This window comes from Lathamus discolor, chromosome 4 (genome assembly GCF_037157495.1).
Source record: "Lathamus discolor isolate bLatDis1 chromosome 4, bLatDis1.hap1, whole genome shotgun sequence".
Lineage (NCBI taxonomy): Eukaryota > Metazoa > Chordata > Aves > Psittaciformes > Psittacidae > Lathamus > Lathamus discolor.
Window position 1 is genome coordinate 100,652,091 of NC_088887.1, and position 20,501 is coordinate 100,672,591.

The window sequence follows — 20,501 nt, forward strand, 5'->3', positions numbered from 1 at the left end:
TTGCATTCTCTCTGTTACAGGCTGCCTGATCAAGGAGAACCTGTGGATGAAGCACTCTGCAGACAGATAGGAAAAGCCTCACGCTCGCAGGCCCTTGTTCTCATGAGGGATTTCAACCACCCTGACATCTGTTGGAACGATGGCACTGCACGGCACAAGCAATCCAGGAGGTTCCTCGATTGTGTGGAAGACAACTTCCTTCTGCAAGTAATAGAGGAGTCGACAAGGAGAGGTGCCATGCTTGACCTCGTGCTCACCAACAGGGAAGGGCTTGTTGAGAATGTGGTACTCCAGGGCAGCCTTGGATGCAGCGATCACGAGATGGTCGAATTTGAGATCCCCAGGAGAGTGAGAAGAGCGTGCAGCAAGCTCACTGCCCTGGACTTCAAAAGAGCAGACTTTGGCCTCTTCAGGGCCTGCTTAGTAAGGTTCCATGGGATATAGCCCTGGAGGGCAGGGGGGCCCAAGACTCTTGGTTGATATTCAAGGATCACCTGCTCCAAGCTCAGGAGTGCTGCATCCCAACTAGAAGGAAGTGCAGCAGGAGGGCCAGGAGACCTCCTTGGATGGATAAGGAGCTGCTGAGGAAAATTCAAAGGAAAAAAGAGGCTTATAAAAGGTGGAAGCAAGGACAGGCAGCCTGGGAAGAGTACAGGGATGTTGTCCGGGAAGCTAGGGACCAGGTTAGGAAGGCTAAGGCCCAGTTAGAATTAAACCTAGCCAGGGATGTTAAGGATAACAGGAAGGGATTCTACAGGTACGTAGCAAACAAAAAACAGACTAGGGACAACATAGGCACCCTGAGGAAGCTCTCGGGAGAACTGGCTACACAGGATTTGAAGAAGGCTGAGGTTCTGAATGGCTTCTTTGCCTCTGTCTTCACTGGCAAAGGCTCTGACTGCACCACCCAAGTCTTAGAAGGCAGACACAGGGACTGTGAGAATGAAGACCTTGGGCCCACTGTAGGAAAGGATCTGGTTCGTGACCATCTTCAAAATCTGAACGCGCACAAGTCCGTGGGACCTGATGGAATCCATCCGCGGGTCCTGAAGGAGCTGGCGAATGAAGTTACTAAGCCACTGGCCATTGTATTTGAAAAATCATGGCAGTCAGGTGAAGTTCCTGACGACTGGAAAAAGGGAAATATAACCCCCATTTTCAAGAAGGGGAAAATGGAAGACCCAGGGAATTACAGAGCAGTCAGTCTCACCTCTGTGCCTGGTAAAATCTTGGAGCACATTCTCCTGGACAGCATGCTAAGGCACATGGAAAACAAGAAGGTGCTTGGTGACAGCCAGTATGGCTTCACTAAGGGGAAATCCTGCCTGGCCAATTTGGTGGCCTTCTATGATGGGGCTACAGAATTGATGGATAAGGGTAAAGCAGTTGATGTCATCTACCTGGACTTGTGCAAAGCGTTTGACACTGTCCCACACGACATCCTTCTCTCTAAATTGTAGAGACATCAATTTGATGGATGGACCACTCGGTGGATAAAGAACTGGCTGGATGGCTGCACACAAAGAGTTGTGGTCAATGGCTCAATGTCCAGCTGGGTAAACAGTAATGAGTGGTGTCCCTCAGGGATCGGTGTTGGGACCGGTCTTGTTTAACATCTTCATCGCTGACATGGACAGTGGGATTGAGTGCGCCCTCAGCAAGTTTGCCGATGACACCAAGCTGTGTGGTCCGGTTGATACGCTGGAGGGAAGGGATGCCATGCAGAGGGACCTCGACACGCTTGTAAGGTGGGCTGATGCCAACCTCATGAAGTTCAACCATGACAAGTGCAAGGTCCTACACCTGGGTCGGAGCAATCCCAGGCACAGCTACAGATTGGGCAAAGAAGAGATTCAGAGCAGCCCTGCAGAGAAGGACTTGGGGGTGCTGGTCAATGAGAAAATGAACATGAGCCGGCTTCAGTGTGCACTCGCAGCCCAGAAAGCCAACCGTATCCTGGGCTGCATCAAAAGGAGCGTGACCAGCAGGTCGAAGGAGGTGATCCTGCCCCTCTACTCTGCTCTTGTGAGACCTCACCTGGAGTATTGTGTGCAGTTCTGGTGTCCTCAACATAAAAAGGACATGGAACTGCTGGAACAAGTCCAGAGGAGGGCCACGAGGATGATCAGGGGACTGGAGCACCTCCCGTATGAAGACAGGCTGAGGAAGTTGGGGCTTTTCAGCCTGGAGAAGAGAAGGCTGCGTGGAGACCTCATAGCAGCCTTCCAGTATCTGAAGGGGGCCTATAGGGATGCTGGGGAGGGACTCTTCATCAGGGACTGTAGTGACAGGACAAGGGGTAATGAGTTCAAACTTAAACAGGGGAAGTTTAGATTGGATATAAGGAGGAAATTCTTTCCTGTTAGGGTGGTGAGGCACTGGAATGGGTTGCCCAGGGAGGTTGTGAGTGCTCCATCCCTGGCGGTGTTCAAGGCCATGTTGGATGAAACCTTGGGTGAGATGGTTTAGCGTGAGGTGTCCCTGCCCATGGCAGGGGGGTTGGAACTAGATGATCTTGAGGTCCTTTCCAACCCTAACTATTCTATGACTCTATGATTCTATTATTGGTGGTAGCAGTAGTGGTTTGTGTTATGCCTTAGTTACTGCACTGATCTCAACCCATGGGAGTTATATTCCTTCAATTCTCCTCCCCATCCCTCCAGGAGTGGGGGAAAGAAAGGCAGGGGAGTGAGAGAGGGAGACTCTGTGGCTGACTGAGGTTAAACCATGACACCTGTTCAGCAGGTTGCTCCCAGCCACTCAGATTTGCAACTGCAATGCAGAGCTATCTTAAAATAACACTAACACCTTTCTGAGGGGACACAGTGGGTCTCTTGGAGCAGGATCTGATTCTGTACACTCCTCCTGGTGCCACTGGAAAGTACAGGTAGACTTCAGAGAAAGCCCCTGTACAGGTCTTATTTGCCTTGGTGAGTAAAATGTTACCAGCTCTGCACGAGTGAGCTGGATTGTGGTGAGGCACTGGAATGGGTTGCCCAGGGAGGTTGTGAGTGCTCCATCCCTGGCGGTGTTCAAGGCCAGGTTGGATGAAGCCTGGGGTGACATGGTTTAGCGTGAGGTGTCCCTGCCCATGGCAGGGGGGTTGGAACTAGATGATCTTGAGGTCCTTTCCAACCCTAACTATTCTATGATTCTATGTGGTGGATGTGAGCACTGTCATTACACAACTTGCTTGTAGCCTTGTATCTAAGCCCACAGTGGTTTATATTGTATAGTCTAATTCCATGCCCTGTAGGAAAGCCAAGGTTTTCCTTGTCTCTTCACAACAACCAATTACTTTTGCAGCCCCTGGGCATCCAGAAAACAGTCAATCAGCTTTGCCAATGTAGAGGCACCTTTGGAGGCACTGCAGGACACGTATGGCAGTGCCTATGCTCTCTGTGCATGGAGTGTGCACCTGGCCTGGGCTGCGCAACACGTCCCACACATCCTAGTCAACAGAGAGGTCATGGGGATGTGACACATCTGGGCCATCTAAAATTCAGCATTCCTCTGCAAACAGCCTGTTACATTTTCACTCCAGGGGCAGAGTTTATTGGAAGGTGTCCATGCCGTAGCAGGGGGGTTGGAACTAGATGATCTAAAGGTCCCTTCCAACCTGAACCATTCTGTGATTTATCATGTCTGTCACTGGGAGTGCATGATGAAGCAATCCCCCACCTGGCAGGAAAGCCAGCACAAACCTATGCACTAGAACATTTGCACTTGATCTTCACTGCCAACTCAGAAGTCCTCTGTCTCCCTGGCTGAGACCCTTGGCTGTGTTCCTTGCTTCAGCCCCAGAAACCGTCCCACTGACAGGCAAGGACGTTGTAAGCCAGCTCTAAAACCAGAAAACGTGTGGACACAAGAGGACCACACCACTCCTTTGTATCCAGCACCCTCCCACATGAGGCTTCTCCCAGCTTTTCCCAGCCGAAGGCTTGGCACCAGCTTGGCAGGGACACGCTGGGTACCCCAAGGGGCCTGATTAAACCCATAGGCTTGAGTGTGGATGAGCAGACCCATGACCAAATCCAATTAAAATCAGCATGGAGTGGCCATTCTATCTGCCTCCTTGCTGCCAGCCCACACCATGTGTGTGTTATACACCTGCCCCTCTGCACTCTCTGCTGCCTGCTGGGCAAGCAAAAAGGCCACAGAGATGCAGAACAGCTGGGAAGTATTGAGCTTTGCTGTGCAGTCCCCTTGTGTTTGCCCATAAACAGAGGAGATCTTGCCTTCCACCTGCCACACATCACAGGGTGCCACCATTAGCCCTCACTCTAACGCTGTAAGGGTAGGAGAGAGGTGAAGAGCTTAGGGGACATGGACACTCAGCCAGCTGTTCATGAAAAACAAGAATGTCTAAAAAAAATAATTAGAGAAACAGAGAGAAAAATGATAATTTAAAAGCAATTTGCTTTAAGAAAAAGTGCCACAAACCATCCTCTACCAAAGTAACAGCATGGGTCATCTCACTGATCATTGATCCCCAAAAGCACTGGTCCCGAGCTTCACCTGCTGGGTGCCCCAAGGCCTTGCATTGCCTGGAGACTGCTCCTTTTCATCAGCTGGTATCACCTCACAGCTCCTCATCTGCCAGGGACTGCAGCACCAGGGGAAACTTGAGAAATGGTCCTTCTGTGCATGAAGATAAACAACTGGTGAAATCAGATCACTGCGTGGAAAGCCTGTGGTGGGCCATAGTTACCTGCAAAGCCTGGGTGCTTCTAGCTCAAAACAAGGAGAGGAATTAATCTGCCTCCTCCTGTGTTTGTGACTGTCTGAGGCATGTGAGCAGGATGCTTTGAGCTTCACCACTTCTTCTTTTGTTGTGACTCTCAAATGATTTCCCACTGAAAAGCAACACGCTTGCTGTTGGCAAGTAGAGGAAATTCAATACGACGTGTCGGTGTTATCCGATTTCCCATCCTTGTACACAATTGTATAATTTCACCACCTACTCGTTTGTTTTCTTCTCACACAGGTGCATTAGAGAAAATATCCATGGAAGAATATTTAGCTAGAGAAAGGTTGTAATCAGCTTTGACAGAAATCAGACAGTTTATGTGCTTGAAAATGTGGTAAGGGAGGAGGAAACGAAATGGAGTAATTTCTTTCCCATGAACTTAGGGCACCAAAAAGATTTATGGCAAAACTACAGCACGAGAATGAAAAACTTCACAGGAAACACTGCTCCTGAGCTATTGTACTAAAATAACATGAAAGTCAAAGATCTGATTCATTAGATGTCTTCTGTGCTGTTCCTCCAGCCCTTTTACTGGCCCTGCTTCACAGTGCTGAGGAGCATCAGTAACAGGCCAGCACCTGGCTCTGCAGGCAGATGGTCCTGGTGAAGACAAGAAAAGCCCATAGCTATGCAGAAATGCAGACACTGTCCTCCATCTCATATGCCCCTCCAGTGGGTCAGCTCAAGTTTAACAAGAACACATAGTCACAAGTCTCATGAGGAACAGCTGAGGAAACTGGGGCTGTTTAGTCTGGAGAAGAGAAGGCTCAGGGAGGACCTTATTGCCCTCTACAGCTACCTGAAAGGAGGATGGGATGAGGAGGTGTCTGATCTCTTCTCGCAAGTAACAAGTGATAGGACAAGAGGTAATGGCCTCAAGCTGCACCAGGGGATGTTTAGACTGAATATTAGGAAAAATTTCTTACAGAGAGGGTGGTCAGGCATTGGAACAGGCTGCCCAGGGAAGTGGTGGAATCACCATCCCTGGAAGTGTTCAAAAACGTGTAGATGAGGCCCTCAGTGACATGGTTTAGTGGTGGACTTGGCAGTCCTGGGGTAAAGGTTGAACTTGAGGATCTTAAAGGTATTTTCCAACCCAGCTGAGCCCATGATTCTATGATTCAAAGTGTCAGGACTAGCACTTATATTTCTTTCCTTTTTTTTTTTTTTTTTTTTTTTGACTTTATGTAGCTGTTCTAGCTACCTTATAGGCATTTATGCACATTTCACAGCAGTTCACAACCTAAGACAGTATGCAAATACAGCTAGGAAATCTTAACATATTTGCCAGTTCATTTCAGGATGTTAAATGATGTCAAATCCAATCTTTCTTCCACTCCTTTGGTACCTCTTTGGAGCAGGACAGTGTGATCAGTCCTCTAATTCAACAGTTTCACAGTTCATATTACATTCACAGGAGAGAAAGCCAGGCTGGAGAGAAGGTCAGGAGATTGCCCAGGGAGCAGCCTGCTCCAAGGCAGGATTCACCTCTGGCCTAGCACATTGTCATCAGGTATGTGCCTGTTTGCCATGTGCTTCTGAAGAGCTTCCTTTTCAATCTCTTCCAGTGCTCTGTAATCTTTCCTGTTACAGGGTTCCTCCCTAGTGACTAATCTAAATCTTCTTTGATGCAATAAGCCTATTATTTCTTGTTCTAGACACCACGAACGTTAAGAGACACTGGAAAGATGAAAGGAATCAATTGTTCTCTTTGTGTTTGGAGACTTGTACTTCGAGTATTCTGTAGGCAAACCTACTCAAACTCCTTCCATTTATCTTCTTATATTTCTCATTCTCATGTACTTACGTGCTCAGGTTTTCTAGATTTCTGTTAAATCCCATTGCTCTTCTCCGAGCTGTTGCCAGTTTTTCCAGACAAGCATGACGTACAAAACTAGACCTGATACTCCAGCTGATGCCTCTCCAGATCTGAACAGAAAGAGGTATTTCATGTCATGTGGATGATATAGTCTTTGTAGATCTCACTCATTGTTTCTGTTCATTTTGCAGCATCACTATCTGGTTAGAATGGGTCAAAAATGAATGCCAGCCAACTATTTGACCTTTTTCTGCCAAGTTTTAATTCGTTCCTTTCCTGTTTGCAAAGTTTGTCAGTTCTGTTCCATTTCTCAAGACAGATTTTGAATCCTAATTCAACAATTAGGATTATCTACTTGCAGTCTCACCTACCCCAACATACAATGTAGCACTACTTATTTTTCCTTTCTATACTCCTGCCTGAAATAAATCACAAAGCAGTCACAAAATCTCTCTTGTACAGGTATCCTGCATTCCAACAATCACTGCTTCTGCTTTCTTTTTTGCTGCTGCTTTCTTTCTTGCTATACCCCTCAAAAAAAAAAAAAACAGAAAAGCAAAGACACAGTGTTATTTTCTTATTTGTTTGGATTTTTTAAATAACAGTATTTTTACCGTGAGCACTGATAAAAAGACATAAAACAGTAAAACAGTAGCCCATCTTCCCCACAGGGACATGTATAGGCACCTATGGCATATTTGAAAAGTGTGTGTGCTGTGAAAGTAATCTCTACATATATAAAGAGATTTTACAGTTCTAAAACTGATTTGTAATGATATTCAAACAGTGCTCTAGAAGTTTGCTAAGGAGATCTCAAATACACCATGAGGAAGGGAGAATAGGAAGACCTGCCAAATGCTCCAAGTACAGTTCTTTTCCTCTCTGACTTGTTTTTCATTTTTACATTAGGAAAAGCAGGATTTGAACCCATGCTGTAAACAGCTCTGTCTTTAAATCAATGAAAGTGTGTGTTTATTTCACATTGTTTAGCATAGTAATTCCTCTTTTTTCATTTTTTTAGATTAGACTATAAAACTCTGGTCTGCTTAATTCAGAGTCCCACAGCTGAGCAAAGCAGCACCCTGGGACTAGATTCAGTGCACCAAAGCCATTGATTCCTACTGTCCTAACTCTAAAACGTGTTAAGGGATGAATTTGACGTTCACAGTAATAAAGTTACTGCAAGCTTTGGTAAATATGCTAAAGTGAAAACAGGGCTGTTCAGCACCTTAATTTCTTATTAAACTAGAGCAAAGAGGGAAATTAAAACAAATTCAAAACATGAATACAAATCTACATTAAAATTCAAGCTATTACGAATCTTCTTAGTGTCAGTCTTTCTGTCATCAAAAAAGGTTATTTATATGATAGCAAATAGAAGTCCCACATTTTAAGGCCCTTTTTCCACCATTACCATTTAAATATTTGTCTCCCTTTTAAGCAAGCTGGGGTTTACTTATGCAATAAACTCACTCCATTCAACCATGCTTGGGTGACATGGTTTAGTGTGAGGTGTCCCTGCCCATGGCAGGGGGGCTGGAACTAGATGATCTTGAGGTCCTTTCCAATCCTAACTATTCTATGATTCTGTGCTGGAGTCACACCAGTGCTTAGCTCTGCTCTGAGTCACACCATGGTAAATACCACCTTTGTTCACAGTGGGATAAATTCTTTACTCCGTTAGAGGGAAGAGATAGACAACTGCCCAATTTTCAGGAGCTTCATGGGGTCCTTCGAAGTATCCACAGGAAAATTATATGCTAATTTGGATCAGGAATTTTGTGGACTTCGATAGGAAAGGAAAAGTTTCTGGTGACTTAAAGAAATTTGTCCCAAACAGGATTATCTGCAAACATAGTAATAACTCATAGAAGATATCTTGTGCAACAATAGGGTTAAAAAAGAGCTTGCATGGAGCAAAAGAGAAAATCTAGGAGAGCAGAGGGAATGACAGAACAAGTCCAGAAATGAAAATGTGCATCAAACAGATGCAATGCTTGAAAACACGTGAAAATCTTTGAAAGAGACCTTTCAGAAAGTTATAGTTAGTGAAACACTGAAACATTTTTAGTCCAAGGAGATGCACATAAATCCTAAAGACAAGGTGCTCTCACAGTGATGTGACTAGTTTGGATTCAGTAAAAAAATACAGCTTCCTACCAGAGAGCCACTTATGCCATGTCTGCTTTAGTTTGGACACAGAAATTATTTGGCAGCTCTGAAAATATTTTTGCTTCAGGTGCTCTTGAAATAATAAAGTTAGAAAGAATGAAAAGTATGAGATTTGGTGCCCAGCAAACACCGAAGTCCGGAACAAAGAAACTCTTTTAGACCCTGAAAATTACACTTTTACATTATTTCACTAATTGCTGTGTGCAAAGGAGCCAGTTCATTACAGAGCCACAGATCTTTTCTGTGACTAGAAATAACTGGTGACTTGAAAAAAATCCACAATCCAACACTGAGCTGAGTAGCAATTGTTTTATGAGCTGAAGGAATTACTTCATTTGAAGTCTTGAAGCTCTTGGTGAAATAAGTCAGTCCCTGCCATCACTAGTGGGGAGGAATGTTTCCTCCTGTACTAAGAATACAGTGCTTCAGATGTACTGTTCTTCATCTCTTCCATTAATGAGCAATGACCACTTGTCCCCTTCTTCCTCAACAAACCCATTATGTTTTGGCAGCTTGTCTGCCGTCAAGGAAGAGAGAGATACTTGGCTAATCTGATCCCAAGGAGCTGTTCTAGATGAATCCCTCCTCCTATCATCCATTCCAATATGAACACTGATTTGCGAAGGAGTAAGTGGCTTCATGTGGCCTTGAGCTTGTGCTTCGTAACTTTCTGTGTCTGGCTTCTTATAGCTAAGAAGAGAAAGAAAACATATTTAGTACCAAACAATGAATGTGTAGACATGTCTTCACATCAGAATAAATCAGAAACTTCTGATAACCCAAATGTTACCTGCACTTCAGACACAATGTTAATGGCTAAAAGTACTGGTCATACAGCATTAAGACATTTCAACAGTAGAAGAGAGGGACTCTCCAAGTGAGATTCTTTAAGAGTTTTTATGAGTTTGCTGAATTATGAAAGGGCTCATAGTAGACAATTGCAGAAGAATGGATTCAATAACCCCAAATCACTTTCTGATTCAATGTATTCTAGGTCAAAAAAAGCCCAGCAATGGCAAGTATGCATGGTCTTCTTCACGTATATGTATTAGCTTGTTCTTTGGAATCTGAAGCTGGGTTCAGCTGGTGTGAAGTTTCAAGAAAGATTATTGTCCCACAGAGTATACTGTAATACAGCTTCCATAAGTCTGAAGCCAAGTATGTTTTGGGGGGTTCTCAATAGCTAAACACAGTGGAGTCTGATAGTTACTATAATCAGCACAAAATCAAAAGATCATTAATCCCTTCAATGGAATTTTTCATCCTTTGTATGATTACACACAGAAAAATTTCAGGATTAAAATCCTGTAGTGGTAGGGCTGATTCTGCAAACAGACATGAGTAGGTATGTATTTTTTATTCTAGATTGCCATCTCATTAAGCATTTGCAGGATCAGAAACATGATCCAGCAACAGGTTTCCTATATTAGTTTATACTGTACTACACTGCACTATACAGAGGATGCCAGCTACAGTAGAAATATATGGAGGCTTGGACTAATTTCAGACACTGTGAAAAGTCTTTTTTTTTTTAAGATGGCTACTCACAAAGCTCTTAAAAACAGGTTCATTGTAACTGCAACCAAAATGGGCACTAGAATTGCTAGGAAACTTTTTCATAGTTGAGAAATTGTGTCCCTTCCAAAAATACAGAGCAAGATACTTTATCTGTAGCAAGCTGCAAAAGAATAAATACACTGCTTCTCTCTCAGGTGTGGTGTCCCTGCCCACGGCAGGGGGGCTGGAACTAGATGATCTTAAGGTCCTTTCCATCCCTAACTATTCTATGATTCTTTCTCTCTGGTTAGATTAAATAGACAAAAAAATAAAATCAGGTACACATCTAAAAAACATCTAATGCTACATTATGGAGAACTATCTTTCAAATTATGTTTTTCACTTTATACTCACAGCAAAACCAGTGCTGATCATTACTGCACTTCGTATTGAACTAGATCTCCAACAGTTTTCCGCATGGCATCCAGTGACACTTTTAGCTGCTAGTTAAGGAATGCTCAGTACTTTCTTAGTCCACGTGTGTTCATAATAATGACACCTGTCTCTTTTGGAGCCAAGGATTAGAAAGCACAACCCCAAGCTAAAAGGCTGTGACATACTTCTATGCAGACAAAGCCCAAAGTAACATTTCACTTGAGGCTCAGCAACAGTGCTGCCTATGGTTCCCCTGTTGATAAGTATAAGAGAACTTGCCATTTCAGTTGCAGGGAAGACAGCACGACAGACACAGAAGAAGCTGCCATTGCAGCTGATCCCATCCAAGGCTGAAGCACAAGGCCAATAGGCATGAACACACCTAGCAAAAAACCATATATGGACACAAGTCAGGACCGCCTGTCTCAGTATAGACATTTCTGTCCATGCATATCATAGATCAGCAATTCTAAAACATGACTTGCTGAGACCTCCGTAAATACAACTGGATTGATATACATATATTCACTTATTTGTAAATATGTCCCTTCCACTGCAGAGGATGACCTTTGCACCAATTCAACTAGAAGACAGCAGACACAAGGCAAGACTGTTTGTCCCTTCCAGCTATTCTGCACATAGGAAACAAAGCAAAAGGAATAGAAAGACAAGGTAAATGCCCAGGCAAAGCAGGGAGAAGTTAGTCATAAAGAAAAAGAACACTTGAAGTAAGATTTAAGGAGGAATTTGGAGCATATCTAACAGAAGCAGAGAGAATGCAAGTAGTGGGAGAGAAAATGCGTGATTCGGGGCCAGTAAAAGAGGAAGCATTAGAAGTGGAATGGTACCTCTGGTTAGACCTGTGTTTGAATATACAGAAACTAATCCCCAAGTACTGCTGTGTGAAATAAAAGCATGCTTTTAATTTCATCATATAAGTATTTATTCCCAAGAGTTTAAAACTTGGGGAACAAAGGTTATTGGGTGGGTTTTTTCCAAAGCATGCTAAAAAAATAATAATAATATTTTTTTTGTCCTCCTGACAAGGTTTAAATAGGATTCTCTTCGGTTCTTTGAGCAGGAAATCCTGCAAGAGGCACCACAGAACTCAACGGTGCTTCTGTCATCAATAAATTGAGCTCTGGCAGTCACATACCTGCTGCTATGGGTATTCCAAGCAGATTATAAATTAAGGCAAGAACCAGATTTATTCGTATTCTCCGAACTGTTCTCTTTGATAAGTGAATACTGGCAACTACATCCAGCAAGTCATTCTGCAAGACAGAAAAGCATTGAAAGTTTTCCACATGCAGTCTTCCAAATACCAAGTCAAATATAAGAGTGTCAGTAATAAAAGAGTACAGGCCAAGACTGTAGTGCTCACTCGGATAAGAACAACGTCGGCTGCTTCAATCGCAACATCAGTGCCTGTTCCAATTGCAATTCCAACATCAGCCCTGGCTAGTGCAGGAGAATCATTGACTCCATCACCAACCATTGCAACCTTCACCCTCCCATTTTGGAGCTCCTGGACCTTTGCAACCTTGTGAGAAGGAAGAACCTCAGCAAAGACTTTTTTGATCCCAACCTATGTATAAAGAAAGAAACAAAGAAAGTTGGTGATATGCTTCCATGCTGAAATGAATGTTCTGTTTGAAGAGAAAACAAAGACCAACCAAATTCTGGTGGAGACAACACTTGCAAGCTACATGGAAAGCTTAAGAACAAGATGCCTTTAGCATAAAAAAAGGACTGGTTACACCCCCTCCATCTTTACTGCAGACATGCTGGCAAACCATACTCTGCTATTAGTGTCATACCCCACAAGGCATGTAGAAGTAGAGCTTCAGGCTCTACAGCCCTGGCAATAAAGGTTTAATGGTTAGAAGAGCCAGTTTTCAGCTATACATGCTACTTAATGCACCAAAATGTTTCAGTGAAATCATAGACTCATTGAATCATTTAGGTTGGAAAAGACCTTTAAGACCAACAAGTCCAACCCTTAGGCTGGCACTGCCAAGTCCACCACTAAACCCTGTGCCCAAGTGCCCCATTTACACAACTTTTAAATACCTCCATGGGTGGAGACTGCAGCTTCCCTGTGCAGCCCTTTCCAATGCTTGACAACCCTTTCAGTGAAGAAATTGTTCCTAATATCTAATCTAAACCTCCCCTGGCACAACTTGAGGCCATTTCCTCTTGTCTTATTATCTGTTTCTTGGGAGAGGGGACCAACACCCACCTTGCTGCAACGTCCTTTCAGGTAGATGTAGAGAGCAATGTTTCCCCCTAAGCTGAGTTACTTCTCCAAATTCATAGAATCATAGAATAGTTAGGGTTGGAAAGGACCTCAAGATCATCTAGTTCCAACCCCCCTGCCATGGGCAGGGACAAAGCCACCATGTTTGTTTTTTTTTTTTTGTTTTGGCTTGGTTTTTTTGCAACACAGAGAAGCAAATACCTGAGTAGCAATGGCTTTTGCAGTTTTTCTATTGTCCCCCGTTATCAGCACCACATCTATTCCCATGTTTTTCAGTGTGTGCACAGCAAGTGCTGCCTCCTGCTTGACAGTGTCTGCTATTGCAATCATTCCACACAGCATGCCTGCATAAAAAAATGTCCTCTATCAGAGAGAACTGTAGAGGCAAAGCGACAGCAAGAGAACAAGACTTATCCTCCATCTATCACACCATGGCATCTTGTGAAATAACACGTTCTGGGCAATATTGACACTCATAAGCCTAAAAAAACTGTCTACAGTTTTCTAGGTTATGGATTCTTCCTTGCACACACATGCATAATTTTGTCATTTATCTCTTTCAGATCAAACAGCGAACACCTTTAATACCTGGGCACAGGGAAGAACAGGAGAAGGGTATCCTTTAAGTATGCCTGCCTAGCTTTTATGGTATAGGCAAATACAATAGTGGGCCAGAGAAAGTTCTCGTATCTGTGCCCAGGTCAGAGGTTGAAGACACTCCTTCAGGAGGAAGCATATAGAGTATTTGCTTTTATGTCCCCTAATCTTTCAGGTTTGAATCTCTATTATAATTAATTACTTTCATACACAAGTGTTGTACCTGTCTTCCAATGACTGATTCAATAGTGCATCCACATTTCCTTTATATGATTTACAAAATCTCACATCGTTTTATCACTGCATGTTACCTTTCAAAAGTAAGTCCTTAACTAAGTTTTGTACCCCATATCTCTATTTGCTGCCAATAGCAGTGATAGGAACACCAGCTGTATATCAGGGCCCTTATTTCCATGTTAAGAGGACTTTATTTTGCTGGCTTACTAAGGGAGCCCAGGCTGAGACATGCAAACATTTCTCAAAATTGCTCTCTAGAAGCATCAGGAATATTTATTCAGTAGTTGAATCAGAGGCCCCATTTCCAGATCACAGATGCATTGGCAATCTATTGTCATTACTGTGGTTTCTCATAGTAAGGTATTGTCTGGGATCTCTTTCTGCTTAGCACAGAACCCCACTGGCAAAAGTCATTTAGTCTAATCTATTATACTTGAATGATCTAATGAATCATCATGTTTAGTCATGAAATGTTTTGAAATCAGTGATGCAATAGGTAGGCTTGTGATCTTTAAGTGATGTAAAGTTCGGATGGGACACGGCACTGCTTTACTGAGCAACGGTCCTAGGCAACAGGAGGTTCATAAAATAAAATAAAATTAAAAAACTTTTAAACTACCCAACAAAATCTTACAAACACTGTTGTGAGGTGAAAGCTTATTTTAAGAACACCTTGATACTTGGCAGCTCACAAGCAGTTCTGCACCAAAAGATTAGTAATTTCTTGACACTAAGCACCAATGAATTGCTCCAGTTTGTTTTTATCCATTCCATGGTAGGATTAACTGATGTTAGTAAGTCACACCAAAGAAGAGCAGTTACCATCTATAGCCACTAGTACGGCAGTCTGTCCTTTCGTTTCATGATCTGTCATTGCATCATTTATGTCATTTGCAATATGCAAGCCATTGCGTCGCATCCACTCACGATTTCCAATCAACACTGAGTATGTGTGAGAAGCTGATGGACCTTTGTGCACAGACAGAAAACAAAATGAGCAACTCAAAAAGAGTGAACACAAGCCAGAGATATTTGAGGATGACAATGTCAGGGTGCATTAGCTAGGAAAACCTCTTCTTCAGGGGTTCTTTTGTGTTCCAAATTTTCACGGTCACACCCTGGACACAAACAGAATTAGTCTTGTTCAAGTGCTGCTATGATGGCCAAACACAAAGGCACGGGCGCTACCTGAGACAGCCTCATAAAACTTTTCTCCCTCAAGCCTCAGTCTGTGCCTGTTTATAAACAGAACTGCATCATGAACTTAATGGAAGTATTTGCCTTTGCCAGTTGACATTGTTTTTCTGAGTAAGTGCAGTATTCATGTTTTGTAAATGCCATGCTGCTTTGTTCTCACAACTAATGGCTTCTTTCAAATATAAAGGCTATTTCTGGCGAGAAAAAAGTAGGTTTTTTTCTAACAAACAATGAAACTATACATAGGGCACCTCATTATGAATTCAATCTAACTTCACAAGAGCTGTATGAAGCAGGTGAGAAAATATTACATTAACACCATTCACAAATGGCAGAGTTCTGATGATTAAAGTTCTTATTTCATTGAATTCTTCTAATAGCTTTCTCAAAAAGGTCAGGAGAGCCACAGCTTTCTGAAGAGAACTGATGAGCTTCGAGGAAGGCTTTAAATACTTTTTCTTTCCCTCCTACACTACAAAAGAGCGAAGTGGCTTCCACAGAGCTTGAAACAAAACCAAATGCATTGGCCTAATCAAAGCCATGAGGCACTGAAACTCAGTTTGCAGATAAATCATGCTTTATTGTGCATCTGCTGAAAAGATTATTATTTTTTTATTTAAGTGCCTTGAGAGATATATGAACAGAAAACAAAAGGCCCAAGTTAATATGGAACTAAAGGGTAGGATATAAAAAGTTGCAGTAAGATATATGCTAAATATATGCTAAATGTAACTGCTCTAAATGGGGAGATAATGCTAATTGGCCAACTTCACTCTCTGCTGGACAGCTCTTCTATCCAAAAGGAACACTGCTGAGTATGCCTTAGGGCCTATGTATTGTATGGACTTTTTGAGTACCTATCAATCATTGTAGCATCTGGATTCTTATTTAGGTTTCTGAATTACAGAGAGATTCAGAATAGGGAAAGAGAGCTTTGATTTTTGTTAAGGCCCATTTTTGTGCCACACGTTCTTTGTCTCTTTCTGCCATAAATCCACCTGGCCATTGTTCCTAGCCCTATGGGATTGTTTTACAGTGGTCAGCACTTTTGATTCATCAGCTCTCACATTGTTACTGGCAGTCACTTTGGTGGCAGACATACCATGTGATTCTGAGAGCATGACCAGCATATTATCTCCCAGAGGAGCACTGCTGTTCCCAATCCTGTTAGCGTCCAGCTTATCGAGACCCTCCTCGGCCATGTCCAGGACAGCCTCAACACCTCCGACCTTGCAGCTGATGCCACAGCCTGGGACTGCCTGGAAGTCGGTGCAGTATCCCAAGCTCTGAGTACCAAGCTCCTGCAGATGTAACCAGAGTTCATCATCAGTCTGTGCTACCTATGTGGGGTACAAATATTAGATAATTCCTGCTGAAAAGAGGCTTCATTCATCCTCTTGACAATGACTGACTGACTGAAAAGCAGTATGGAGTATCCAGTAGCACAGAAGATAAAACAAGGATGTTCTGGGCATGCTGTGATTTAGATTTCTAGAAAGGGGCAGCCATACAGATCACATCCAGGTCTCAGCCCTAGCACCAGCAAACTATAAAGGACAGCTTTTCCTCATAGCTGAGAGGTGAAGCAGTTACATTGGGGGTTCATGGCCTCAGACAAGACTAGAAACTAAAGACAAACACTATAACCATACAGCCACACAGCATCTGAAGAGGTGTAACTTCTAATCAACTTAACAGACAACCGGCTGCAGGGGATCAGGCCTTTTATATAAAGGTAATAATACAGCAGAAAAACTGTATCAGATTCCTAGAGTGATCTGTGTGGATGATAAAGGAACTGGGTCTTTCTGTTGAGTTAGAGAGAGAAGCCAGTGAGAACCTTCAAGACGAGAAAAGGGATTACCAGAATCCTACGAATTACCAAAAGAATGGAGAAAATCATAGAATCCCAGCATGTTTTGGGTTGGAAGGAACCTTAAAGACCACCCAGTTCCAACCCCCCTGCCACAGGCAGCGGCACTTTCCACTAGACCAGGTTGCTCAAAGCCCCATCCAGCCTGGCCTTGAACACTTCCAGGTATGGGGCAGCCACAATTTCCTTGGGCAACCTGTGCCACCACTTCACCACCTTCACAGTGAAGAATTTTCTCCTAATGTCTAATCTAAACCTCCCCTCTTTCAGTTTACAGCCATTATAAAGCTTAAAGCCAAAATATTAATTTATAAACAAGTTATTCTGGGTTGTCTCTGGAAGCTGGAAATACAACTCTGGAAGTTGGAATTTCAGTGATCTTACAACACAGGGATGATAAGGCAAGCGCTAAGAATATTAGCAAACAGTAATGCTGAGCAGCTTTGCAATTCATATAAGCCATGACCCAGTAATAACTGGTGCACGGGATGACTACAGAAATGCCAGGGTACTAAGACAAATTTGAAAACAGAAAATGTAAAATACGAGAAAGGCAACTGAAATATTACCCATATTATCTTCTTCCTGCTGTTAACTTCTAAATTTTATCACTGAAAGATGTACCACTAATAAGTTTGATATGTTCTTGCCAATAAATTTTTCCATAAATCAGCTAATGACTTGTGTTTGCAAACCGAAATTGTCTATTTAACCCAGGCTTCCCATTTTGGTTACTATTTGTGCTTTTGTTCTTCCTGAAGCATTTGAGGAACACATGCAATATAGAAATGATCTTTGAGGATTTGCAAAATTTGCAAAGACTGGAGTAATCTATCAATTCATTTGTGAAACTCACAAGTATCAGTTTAATAGTGAGGATTTAAAGCTTTTTGCCTAATCTGTCCAGATAAGCAAGTGACTAATAGAAGTGACTAGTCGGGTAACACATGAAATGTCACCACACACATTTGCTTCACAATGCTGTTTTAAGCAAAAGTATTCCTCCTGCACATACATATTCCACAGTCTTTATTTCCCTACTAGTTCAGGAAAAATTTTATAAGATCTTGTTTGAGAACTCCACAGCATTATCAGAAAAGCAAAGCTTAGAATATGCTTTCTGATACTGTCCAGGCTAAGATGAACAATCATAAAATCACCCAGCTTTCCAGTCTGTTATTATTCAGGCAGGCCTGTCCCTCTGGGACTTGCTCATTTTATACAACATCACTGCATTTGCACAGATCCCTTCAGGCCTTAGTGAATTGGAAAGGTAAGTACCTCTTTGCAATATTTAGTAACTGCCACTCCTAGAGGATGCTCGCTGCTGGCTTCTGCAGTGCCAACCACTGCCAGTACCTTCTTCAGAGACAGCACAGCTGTGTCTCCCAGCAAAAGCACCCTCATGACTTTAGGAACTCCACAGGTGATGGTCCCAGTTTTATCAAACATTACAGTCTTGATCTGCAAGAAATAAACCAGTTACCGCCTAAGTCCTGCAAGCATGGAGATGCTCATATGCTTTAGGTACGTAAGCACAGGCAAAACCTTAATAATCACTGGATTATACCCACACCAAGACAGAATAAACCTGCAAAAGCAGGGATTCGTGTATGTACCTGGAACTGTCTGTACAGTAGGTCTCCTTATGCTTTCTTATTCAATTCCCAAACAGTGATTTCACCAAAGCTACAACATCATCCTGTACCTATACCAAGATCTCAGACAACACTTATTACAGGACTTGTACTGTCTTCTGTGTGAGCATGTATGTATCTACATTCAGGATTCACATAACCCACCTTAATCACTTTTACCACAAGGTAGGTGATCAAAGGAGGGCTTTTACAAGTTCTGTTCTAAACAATTAACAATAGCACTGGGAAGAGAGGACTCATTAATTTATTTGGTAATAGAGCAGGTGGGAAGAGTGCAAGAAGCTGCAACAAGTTCTGGAAACAACAACCTAACCGAAATCAACCTTGTACTATTCACCAAATTCAGCAATCCCTTCTTGTTAGCCAGCCCAAGGGGTCTTGAGAATCTGGAATGAGCCAAACAACACAGCCCCAAATACAAGGAAACCCAAAGCTAAAGTCAGTTCTAACCCTGAAAATAACACAGCACAGAGAAACACAAGAACCAGAAAGCTCAACAAAGTAGTCACTATTTTTATTCCCAGTTATTCCAACCCACCAACTTGGCAGAATCCAACAGTTCACCTGGTTTTCCAAGCCCTGATCCTAGTCTTGCTTAGATTCAAAATGTAAAAGGTCATGACACTAATCAGCAGTCATTTTTTGTTTGATTTTTTTTTTTTTTTTTCCAGAGACTTGGGAAAACTTCTGGTCTGTGCTTTATAATGTCCAGCAAGAACAAGAATTACCAGACTGTTTGACTTATTCTTACCATCCTTTTCAGTTCAAGTGTTTGCTGTGTGTCTAATCCAGTCTACCATAACATGGTTTAAACACATATTCTTTTGACTGGCTGTGGACACGTCAAACCTGTTCCTCCTTCAATCTCCTCCTCTTTTCATCAGTTTCCTTCCTTTGAAGGACTTTTTCTAACTCCTATCTTTTTTCTCTGCTCTAAACCAACTCCAAATCATTCAGTTTTTCTCTTACATCCTACGTTTTAAACAGCTGATCATGAACAATATACATTTCATGACAGCCCTCTGAGGAAAGAAGGAAAACACTGGATTATTGGGCTCTTTTGCAGAGAGGTAAAGAGAGCGCAAAATGCAGAAACTTCTGCGATCATGCAGAAGATTAGCAGCCTCACTTTTATGAGATTACAGGAACGGTTGTCTCTCAACATTTTGCTATGACTGCGTTGAAGAAAGGTCAGATCTGTCTTCTTTCCCTTCATGAGCAGCAACCAATAGAAAACAAACAATCAATATTCTGCAGTCTTTCTCTTGACCAGCAGGATTTTCTAGGAAATCCTTGCTGTGTAGCAACAGCTGGATGAGCCGCAAAAGTATAAAATGAACTATTAACCTTGTGTGCCATTTCCAGGGGTTTTCCACCTTTGATGAGGATACCATTCTGTGCAGCAACGCCTGTGCCCACCATCACAGCTGTGGGGGTAGCCAACCCTAAAGAACATGGGCATGCAATGCTCAGCACAGTGATTGAGGTTTGAAACGCAAACCTCAGTATTAGTTCAGCTTTTGAAACGTGTTTGTTCTGATTCTGCAAGAAGAGAGAAGGGGCAGGGGGAAAGTAGGAGATGTATGATTGCTGATAGAAGACAACATAGTTACACAATAAACCACAGTCATTTCAAAAAATACATCTGCATGGAAACATCCAGTAGAGGAAAGCAATATATTATTGTCACTGTAACAGTACAGAAAGGTCAATGTTATGAATTGTTTATGGCAACAATATTTTCTGTATGTTTTGCTGCTCAAGCACACTTATGCTTGACTCTGCTCTTCGGCTTCTAGGTGAAAATATAACTTTCCCTTATAGCTTAGTAAAGGACAACCCTATTTCTGGGTACACAGATTCCCACAGTTTCTGAGCATAGCAAACACACATCCTAAAGATAACAGAAGTTCATCTTTCTAAAGCCAAACCCACTGTCTGCAATCAGGAACAAGGATGTTCAAAAAAATGTAGGCACGATAGAAATGGCTTAGCTCCTTTTA

At 42.6% G+C, this 20,501-nt stretch overlaps 1 protein-coding gene across 2 annotated transcripts in view; it reads right to left on the reverse strand.

Annotated features, from left to right (window-relative positions):
• Nucleotides 1-6,810: 6,810 nt before the first annotated feature.
• Nucleotides 6,811-20,501, reverse strand: part of ATP7B (ATPase copper transporting beta) — a 31,703-nt gene continuing 18,012 nt past the window's right edge. The window contains exons 13-21 of one of the 2 annotated variants that reach the window (XM_065678306.1): nt 19,846-20,040; nt 18,122-18,304; nt 16,070-16,268; nt 14,593-14,739; nt 13,138-13,280; nt 12,061-12,264; nt 11,833-11,950; nt 10,956-11,058; nt 6,811-9,434 (exon numbers count right to left, since the gene is read on the reverse strand). In XM_065678306.1, coding sequence (XP_065534378.1) covers nt 9,170-9,434; nt 10,956-11,058; nt 11,833-11,950; nt 12,061-12,264; nt 13,138-13,280; nt 14,593-14,739; nt 16,070-16,268; nt 18,122-18,304; nt 19,846-20,040 — 1,557 coding nt within the window. In that variant the 3' untranslated portion in view covers nt 6,811-9,169. Of the gene's footprint in view, nt 9,435-10,955; nt 11,059-11,832; nt 11,951-12,060; nt 12,265-13,137; nt 13,281-14,592; nt 14,740-16,069; nt 16,269-18,121; nt 18,305-19,845; nt 20,041-20,501 lie in introns of those variants that run through there. The other variant, XM_065678307.1, reaches the window with a different exon arrangement.